The sequence below is a fragment of the Panicum virgatum genome, chromosome 7K, assembly GCF_016808335.1.
Source record: "Panicum virgatum strain AP13 chromosome 7K, P.virgatum_v5, whole genome shotgun sequence".
Classification (NCBI taxonomy): Eukaryota; Viridiplantae; Streptophyta; class Magnoliopsida; order Poales; family Poaceae; genus Panicum; species Panicum virgatum.
This window is the reverse complement of record NC_053142.1, coordinates 21,873,238-21,883,370: the sequence shown is the minus strand read 5'-3', so window position 1 is coordinate 21,883,370 and position 10,133 is coordinate 21,873,238. Positions and strand designations below refer to the sequence as shown.

Here is a 10,133-nt window from a genome sequence, read left to right as displayed (position 1 = left end):
ATGTCGTGGTGTGTAAACCCACAGCCGGGTGGCGTAGTGCACCCGCCTAAACCCAAAGGGTGAGTACTCGGGGGTTAGCTAGGATTAGCCCAATCTCGGTGGAAGAACGCGATGAACACAGTAGGTTTAGAGTGGTTCGGGCCGCCGGAGCGTAATACCCTACATCCACTGTGTGTTGTATTGCTTGCGCTCTCAAGAGGTTGAGAACAGGGTTGGTCGGAGCGAAATCGAGCCTGTGTTGTGAGAGTCTTGGCGTGTCTTTCGCTCAGTCTGAAGTGTGCAGCGAGCGCCTCCCTTTTATATCTCAAGGGAGGCGCGTACATGGCCGTTGAATCCCCGACAGGTAGACCCAACGATGTAGCTTCCTTGCTCCGCCTGTGGAAATCTTCCGTCCGGCATAGCCATGCCCCGTCTTGCCGAAACGGCGCCAGGGTATAGCTTGCGGCATTGCCTGCAGTGTAGCTGAACGGGCCGTGTAGCTTGCGGCGTAGGCGGTATGATGAAAAGGTGTCGTGCGGTCGTATCCATTTAATGCGGCAGACGGGCTCTGCGCGCATGCGGCTGCACTATGTACCTCGGTAATATGCGGTCTACAGTGAGGCATGATAAAGGCTGCCCCGCGTGCCGCGGCGGCAGAGAATGCCTCAACCACCCGCATTGAATGCGGTGGGTGGGCGAGTCTTCCAGCGGAAGACTCGCGCCCGCACATGCGCCTGCGGGACGCGCGGCGCCCCCGGACCCCGCCCGGGCGGTATGTTGGTTCTACGCATGTGGGAGGTCCGGACGGACGCGGGGAGGTCTCGGACCCCTATGGGGGGTCCGAGCCCTCGACTGTTGGCGCGGAGCTTCCCCTCCTCAGGGACACGTGGCGTCACCGGACCCGTCCCAGAGCAGGGAGCGGGTCTAGGGCCGTTGGCCCGGTGAGGTAAGAGCCTGACCCGTGGGGCCCGGCTGCTCCGCCCCTTATGGCGTAGTTACGGATGACTACGCGAGTCCTGCCTTGCTGTAGGAGGAGTGGGTATCCCTGCTACAGGGTACCGACACCAACCGGCAATCTTCACTATGATGATGAGAGAGTTACAACGCAGGGAATACAATGAGTCGTCAACCCTTCCATGTGGCTTACAAGATGTATATATAGGGTGGACTAAATTGACTGCAGTCAAATACATAAACAAATCTGCTAATCACATAATCCGAGGGCCCTCCAGACCTCCCCACAACACACACGTTATAATTCGAATCACATCTAACAAACTCCACCTTGAGACGAATTCCATCTTGCAGCGAATGAAGTATCATTAATGAACTTACTTCAGTAATAAATAATCGCTAACGCCAAAAGTCACTAGGACTTAAACTTTAATACCAACCAAGTTTGAGCATAACTCAAACTTAGTTACAGAAATATGCTTAGTTATCATACCAGCAGGATTATCATGAGTACTTATCTTGCATACTTTAACATCGCCTTTAGCAACAATGCCTCGAATAAAATGATCTCACATCAATATACTTTGTTCTTTCATAAAACATCTGATCTTTAGTAAAACAAATAGCACTTTGACTTTCACAAATGCGCGTCACAGGATCGGATGGTAATACAAGGATAAAACACAAGATTTATACTGGTTCGGGCAGAATGTCCCTACATCCGGTTCGAGCTCTCGTGCTCTTTCATTCAAGTTTACAGTAGGGGTTACAAACGGGCAAAAAAGGGAGCGAAGGTCCCAAGTCTCTGGGTTGTGAGTGAGTGTGAGTGTGTGTGTGTGAGTGAACTTGTACTGAGCGGATGCCCCTGCGAGGGGTACATCTCCCCCCTTTATAGTTCAAGGGGTGAGCGTTTACAAAGAGAGAGAAGAAAGGTGTGAGGGTCGGTGAATCCTGACCCCTGCCTACTATCTATCAATGCTTGTGCCCTACGGTAGGCTCTGTTGACCTATCTTGACTAAATTGTTGATGTGCTTTGTCTTCCGTACTGGTACTGTTTCAACCGTGGCGGTGTGGGGGCGCGCGATTCCCGCTTTGCCGCCACGTCCTCCACTGTGGGACGTGGCGACCCATCACGTCCCGGCGAGGCGCACGTCTCCGTATCCACTGTTGATGGCGTCAGGCAGGATGGGCGGGCCATGTCTCTGCCGGACGGCGCGGGCTGACCCGTCACCCCCTCCACTCCGTACGGAGACGTGGGACGGTCACGTCAATGACTTCCGGGGTCACGTCTGGTGACCACCTTTTGACAAGGGCGCTCCTCGTTTCCCGGGGACCTATCGCTGGTGGGCCCCTCAGAGGAGGGCGGCGGCCCCCTCTCAAGGGTCGGCGAGGCGGAACTCCTCCGCAGAGGTCGGGCGAGGAGGACCCCCTCCTATGGAGATCGGGGGTCGGTTGAGGTGGTACTCTTGGGGAGAAAGTGGACTGTCTCCTTTGCGTTGGGATGCCTCGGATTGCTGGGCCTGGCTTTGGGCCCAACTATTCTGTACCTCCTCGTGTTGTCACCCAGGTTAACTATTTTGACGGACGATGTTAGGGGTACCCGTTATTTTTATCCTCATCACCACTCCAGTAAAATAATCTACCATGACATATTTATATACTATAAAAATCAAACCTAACTTATATAAATAAAAAATTAACTAAACTTATACAAACAATTTTGAACAAAGCTTTGAGAGAAAAAATTAAGAGGAAAACTCTAAACAGAAAAATTTCGTGAAAAAATTTGGACAGATCGATAAATTTTGGAAGGAAGATCGTGGTGCAAAATTTTGTAAAAGAAAAAAATTTGGTGCTAAAAAACTTCAAACAAAAGATTTTGAGATAGAGAATTTGGAAATAAATGTTTTGACACAAAATTTCGAGCCAACAAAAAAAATCAAAGAAATAAAAAATTAAGCCAGGAAGGGCACGCCGTACAGATGCATCCTGGGTAGCTGTCGTGCTCACTGACCCCCACGTGCATAGGCGCTCGGGGCAGCGCGTTGACTGCCGCGAGCGGTCGACCGCAAAATCAGTATCGAGTGTATAGAATTTGATCCTAGCATACATATAGTTATGCATTCGGTTTTATTTTAAAAATCGGGTGTGATACAGTAGAACAGAGCCAATATCGTTGACCACACACGAGAAACCTGTATGCGCAAAGCAAGCAATGACTTTAATTTACAACGAAGCAGCTAGTAGTACTGTGTGAATATGAACAAGTAACCAAAAAACCTGCCGGCCAAAAAACCATTTGAAGAATAAACAAAGCTACTCAAGTTGGTGGTTAACAGTAACTCAGACAAAAACGAAGTAAGGTGCACCTCCTATTGACAAGCAAATAACAGGAACCTTATTCACTCAATAAAGAACTATGAGCTGCTAACAGATAAATAGAACCATATTTTGCAGGGTATATTATTTGACCTTTTGAGAGATTCTATGCTAAATATGAGCAGATGACACAAAGGTGACAATTTTGTCCTGGATTTTACGCAGAACTTCTCATGGAACAAATCAGGATGTCACAAGAACAAGAAGGCATCTCAAACTTAACACAGGTACATCTCAAACTTAAATCAGGTTCTATGCTAAAGAAATGGACCAAATCAGATCATGAATTTAAACTATAGCGAAACATTAGTACCAGTGCTAAGCATGACTGGTTTGCTTGACTAAAAGTAAGAGAAAAAGGAATATTAAGTTGCAGATCATCTTACTCTCCAATTCTGAAGACTGTAAAACATAGAAGTAAATTCTTTGGGCCCTGAAAGGTTGAAAACAAAAGATAGCACATGAATACCTAGAAACAGAGAAGGTACAGGATATAAAAAGGGAAATCGTAACTCTAATATTTCGCACTAGTTGAGCAAAAAAAAAGGACTAAGAAACACACGTTAGCACTGATATTTTGAGTTGAGACTAGAAACTAACAACTCATGACTTGAACTGTACATTATATAGCAAAAGAGAATAAAAATTTAAACTATAAGGTAGATGAATTTAAACTATAGCTACAAATTTTTGTAACTAAATCTGTATATAACCTATCATCACAAGGCTTCAAATCGTAGAAAGAAAGAAATATCCTAAATCTGTGCAGTGGAAATGAAGGGGAGAAAAAATACGAGTCAAAACAATCAGAATCAATCAGAGTCTACGGATGCGAGACCATGAAGCGCCTCTTCGAGCCAAGCACAAGCACAATTACAGCGAGAAATACGAAGAGAAGATGCTAACAAACCAATCGCGAAGCACAAGCACAAGAAAATAGAGAGGTGAAATAGAACAATCAGAATCAATCGGAGAAAACAGCAGCTCCTCCGGGGAGAGATCGTTATGGAACTAATCACCGTACCATATATGGAAAGTGGAAAAGGCAATGAACTGAATCTTCGATAGCGGAGCAGGAGATGACCAAAAACAGACCACAAACAAGTGAAATTCGCAACAAATTAATCAACAACCAGGCAAAAATCACAAGCAAAAGAATCTAACAAAGGAAAACCTAAAATCGTCTCACCTGGCGGAGCGAGGGGCGAGCTCCAAAAATAAAAAAATTGAAATGAACTGGGAGGGAATAGAAGAATGGGGAAAGAGCGGCAGAAATATCGGTTCGGGATTTGAAAAGATAAAATTGACGATTGGGGCCCACATGTCACTGAGATACAAGACACAAAACAACAGACTGTTGATGCATACCAACGTCATCACCGAAACCGGGTAGTCCCGAATGATAACGCTCGCAGACGTCAATGGGGTGGTAGGTATTTCATGGGCCACGAATAAATCCGCAAGCGCACGGAGTACTGTCGTAGCATTTTACTCTAGAGTAACCCGGAGTGTCATTTATATTTTTGCAGGGAAGACGGCAGTATAAAGAGTTTATTAAGTTGTGCAGAACACACTATGAATAGCTCATGGTAAAAGGGGATAGCATAACATATAAGCATAACCAATTAAATCTACCTTAAGACAGCAGAGAGGCAAGAGCTAGATCAAGGGTAACCAGAGCCATAACCTATCGCAAACACTCATGAGCATGTTGAGTTGAGTCGTGCATACACACAGAAAAGCCTACGAACATGGACTAGGGAGATCGCAACTAGCTAAACAGGACAAGCCTGAACAACAGACGACTTTATGTACCTCCTACCACTCTATCCGAACGTGGAAGGTTACTAGGACTCGGATAGGGCTGTCACCACCTGCCGGCTACCTCCCAACCCGTGGAATAGAGTCGCATTCAAACGTGGTCATTATCCCAGGCACCACGCCTGCGCTAACAAGCACCATTCTAGCCTTGCGCAAGGACACCCATATCTATCATGCGCCTTAGTTCTAGAGCACCCAATTAAGGAAGATGAAGCAAAGCCATGAAACAAGAACTAGACTAGTATATGAATCAAACAAATCAAGTATGGCTCAAGAGAAGGATCATACACACAAGAAAAGGCATATGAACCAAAGTACTGGATAAATAAATAGACTCTAGTACAAACTCAGAATATTACATAAAGAGGAGGTAAAAGACATACCGGATTCTCATGAAAATCTAAGACCTCGAACTACGACTCATGCCTGAACTCCACTAATCCTAAGACCTCTACAAGAGAAGGCAAAAACTATATCTTAAGAGTGTTTTTTGTGTTGCTTGAGATGCTTTGTGTTTTTTGAAATGGAGCCCCTCCCCTCGTGTATATATAGAGGGGAGCCATCCAATCCTTGGCTAGGAATGGAGGCAAATCTACCTTGAACCGACGTTAGGGACCAATAGGAAGCTGCCATGTCAAAGAAGTAAGGTGGTGGGGCCCATGGGCTGTCGGCCGACCATGGGCTGGCCCCACCAGCCTTCTCCTTTGGTCCAGTGGCTGCCCTGTGGGCCCTCTAGCTCCTGGATGCTGACATGGCTTGTTATAAGTCAGTTTCCTTCTCTGGTGGGCCCTCCAATCCATGTGATGCTCGTGTGGCGGCGTTTGATTGGGTGGTGTCTTACTCCTTGGATTAAAAGGGAATGATTGCCCTTCATTTTCAGCTAAAATCTGCACTCAGAGAAATCTATAGGGACATGTGGAATTCGGTGATTTATTAGCGATATGAGTGTAAAAAATGTAAATTCATCCATGTATTGTGACCATATTGACGCTCAGAAATGGTCGTTAATGAGCGTCAACACAGACAGAACAATGGAAGGCTGGGACGGATGGAAAAAGAGATCCAACAACGGAATAAATCGAGTGAGAGACACCTCCAAATCACCTGAGTGTGAGATAGCTTTCCCGTATTTATTAGTAGTTTTGTAACAAAAAACTGTATCTGGATATTTTTTCTAAATGTTGAATAATGTAAAAGTGGAACTGTGGAAGGGAAAGGAATGAAATGGATGTTCTCATTGATTGGGAAAGTTTTACATTTCGTCGAATAGACGGGACGGTCCCTTGGAGGCAAAGGGGTGGCAGTTCCCCACTTGGATTTATCCACTATTTACGAATTAAATAAATGATTATATATTGATCACTAATTTATTTTATTCTTCAACACTCTTCCTTGATCAATTTGTTCTTCTGGTGGTATTGTAATCAATGGAATAACTCTTTGAAAACCCCATGGGAAAAATAAGATGTGTGGATAATTCATAGGAAAAACTGCTCAAAAACTCTTTTGGTGACATACTCCCTCCGTCCTGCAATGAGTATAGTTTCAGAAAAAAAGAAAGACTATTGTTCTTCTATCATTTCAGAAAGTGTCATCTTTGGAAACAAAAACCGGCGACTAAAATAAATTGAATGTTTCTTTTTCCAAAACAAACACTGCCACACATCTCAATTGGATAACTCTGCACACTTAAGTTCAACACTAGATGCGCAGAATATATCAAACATATAAATTTTAAATATTAACACGACTGAATTGCAATCTAACTGTAAAACAGAATAGATGACATATACAAATTAAATGGAGTGTTGCACTGCTAGCAAGACAGCTACAAGGGTAGATACACATTAACTTGATTTTATTATGAACTAAAAATGTTACGAGAGGGTAGAGTGAAAGTGAATTTCGACAAACAGTTACAAATAAGGATGTGCCAATATAGCACTACTACAATATTCTTTTCCGAGGCGGGCTATCCCGTCCGCCTCGCCCTATACGCATTTACCGAAGCGGATCATTTGCCTGCCTCCGTTAATCGTTTGAAGATGACAATGAAGGCAAGGGTGAAATGGAACATGCTCTCTGTTGAATTGAATCCCCCCCCCCTCCATAGTCTAAACGGGTTGCTCACAAGTTTTTTTTTTATATGTGGCCAGGAGCATTGCCCTGTCATGTAAGTGGTTAGATGTCCATATTGACCGGGGTAGTCTCGAGACGCGCCACATTGATATACTCAACCTCCACACACATACACCCAACCACGCACGTGCTGCCTCAACAACCGGTGAGACACCCAAGTTGCGAGGATCAAACCCGGGCGGGGCTGCCTGCACACCTGCAGAGCTAGCTAGCCATCCGAGCTACGCTCATTGCGGACCGATAACAACTACACAGGGCCGCGGGTGCACAGCGGACGTCCGTTGCCGATCCGACGACCAAGAACATTGATCGACAGATAACAAAATATCAATCAGTTGATAAGGAGAAAATCAATTTTTATTCACCACCAGGCACCAGATGTTTTTTATCCATGCCCCGTTGCGTCCACGTCCTCTACAATGACAATGACCCTTGATCAAATTTGTTTTGATTTCCCATGGCATCCATGAACTAGGTAGACGTGCAAGTTCTTTCACTTGCATCATCAAGAAGGACAATTATAATATAATGAGGCGAATATCGGGATTTCTCATTTATTTGAGAGTCAATAGCAAATTGTAGACAAACGCATAATCGACATGCCCATGCTCCGACCCTGTCGATGACCCAACCAATATCTGCTGACAATCACGCGTCCACGACAGTTTGTCCCTTCATCTTGGACAGCAGCACCTCGTCGACGACCTTGTCGAGGTTGGTCTCCGCCGGCCCACCCGGCAGCGTCACCTTCACGGCCTTCTCCCTCCACTCCTCCGCGCGGCGGCGCATCTCCCGCCCTTTCTCCCCGTCCATGGCCTCCTTTATGATCGCCGCCACCTCGTCCCGCCGCACCTCGCCGCCGATCTCCATCCCGACGCCCCACTCGGTGCGCTTGTACCGGCAGTTGGTCTGCTGCTCCGCGAAAAACGGCCAGCTGAGCATTGGCACACCGGCGCAGAGGCTCTCCAGCGTGGAGTTCCACCCGGAGTGCGTCAGGAACACCCCCACCGCCTCGTGCTGCAGCACCGCCTCCTGCGGGCACCACGTCGTCAGCAGCGCGCGGCCCTCGACGGCGGCCGCGAACTCCGGCGGCAGCACGGCGGAGTCGCCCTTCACGAGGTCCGGCCGGATGTTCCACACGAACGGGTAGCCGGTGCTGGCCAGCCCCCACGCGAACTCCAGCAGCTGCGAGTTGGTCATGACGGCGATGCTGCCGTAGTTCACGTACACGACGGAGCGCGGCGCGCGGCCGGCGAGCCAGTCGAGGAGGCCGTCCTCCTCCTTCCAGAGGTTGGATCCGAGCCCGGCGAGCGGGCTGCCGGCGGGGACCTCCAGGCGCTCGCGGAGCATGAGCGGGCCGACGGGGTACACGGGCGGGAGGACGGCGCGCATGGCGTCGAGCGTGTCGCCCTCGAGGTCCTCGAAGGTGTTGACGATGACGGCGTCGGGCAGCGACAGCCGCTCGGCCTCGCGGAGGAGGAAGTTGAGCATGATGTCCGCGCGGTCCGTGGTGCGGATGAAGTTGGGGAAGTCGCGCAGCTGCACGCCGTCGCACATGCCGCGGGCGCCGGCCACCACGGTGGCGAGGCGCCCGCCGGCGACGTCCGCGAGGTCGGCCTCGTCCCTGAACGGCACGAGGCCACGGTCGATGAGGCCACGGTAGTTGCGGTAGCCCATGAAGCCGCAGGCGCTGGCGGTCCAGAGCGCGGCGACGGGCACGCCGATCTCCCTGGCGGCGTCGAAGCCGAAGGACATGACGGCGTCGACGACGAGGCAGGTCACCGGTGGGGAGGAGGACGTCTCGGTGGCGGCGTTGAGCCTGGCGAGGAGGGAGCGGAGGTGCGGGAGGCAGGTGGTCATGGTGGAGTAGCAGAGCGCGGGGATGTCCTGCGTGGCGTCGGCGTCGGACGGCGGGAGCCCGTCGGGGATGGCGTCGAAGCGGAACCCGTGGACGCTGGCGAGCGAGGCGGCGCCGCGCGAGTGGAGGAGGCGGCGGTGGTTGAACTCGGTGTTGACGAAGGTGACCTGGAAGCCCCGCGCGTGGAGGAGCTTGGCGAGCTTGAGCATCGGCGTGACGTGGCCCTGCGCCGGGTACGGCATGCACACCGCGTGCGGCCGCCGTGCCTCCCTCGCCGCCTCCGGAGCCATGGCCGATCAGCTCACGAGGTCGCTGGGCTATGCGCTCGTTCCCTCTCTGCTCTGCTACAGGGATTGGAAAGTGAGTCTGCTCAGTTGCTCGGTCTCTCTCGTCGGCCAGCAAGACCCCAGACTTTCTCTGCGTCTTGGTCCTCTTGGAGGAGCAGCAATACGGCAACGGACAAGCAGCTCCGCCCTCCGCGGAGTGCGTGGGGAATTTTTAATGGGATGGAGTAGTTTACAACTCTAGCTGGATTAGTTACGTGGTCTCAGTGGGTCTCACTGGCACTGCTCAGATCCTGAATTAGCGAATTTCATGATAATAAGATTGAAAAAATTCCCTCGCTTACCTGCATGCCAAAAACACATGGAAATAAATTCCACTCATCTCGCAGTCCACTCTTATACGGGTTACGGTATGAGTTACAACGCATCTATATAAGAGCGTCTCCAGCAGTCGACTATTTGGCTGGCTATTTGATTTTTTAAAACAATGAACAATTGCCGCATAGAGATCGCTAGCGCTCCACTCACTCGCCGATGCTGCTCGCTCTCACACGCGCCCTTCCCAAATGTCTGTTGCCCTTTTATCTCTCCTCCAAATCGCTTGCCCAAATCGCCAGAGGGCTGAAGACGGCCTTATCGTCGTAGATAGTCTTTAACTCAGCTCGCCGACGCACCAGTCAGCGTCCGGCGGCACGAGATTCCGAATTTCCGATGCGCTA

General features: G+C 49.3%; 1 protein-coding gene across 1 annotated transcript; it reads right to left on the bottom strand.

Annotated features, from left to right (window-relative positions):
* Positions 1-7,798: 7,798 nt before the first annotated feature.
* Positions 7,799-9,630, bottom strand: LOC120640528 (7-deoxyloganetin glucosyltransferase-like). The gene has a single exon (XM_039916398.1). It carries the CDS (start codon positions 9,418-9,420, stop codon positions 7,921-7,923), a length of 1,500 nt encoding a protein of 499 aa, XP_039772332.1. The 5' UTR covers positions 9,421-9,630; the 3' UTR covers positions 7,799-7,920.
* Positions 9,631-10,133: the final 503 nt, after the last annotated feature.

Bases quoted from the DNA above. Each gene is read 5' to 3' on its own strand.
- LOC120640528 (XM_039916398.1), bottom strand. From the start codon at position 9,420: ATGGCTCCGGAGGCGGCGAGGGAGGCACGGCGGCCGCACGCGGTGTGC.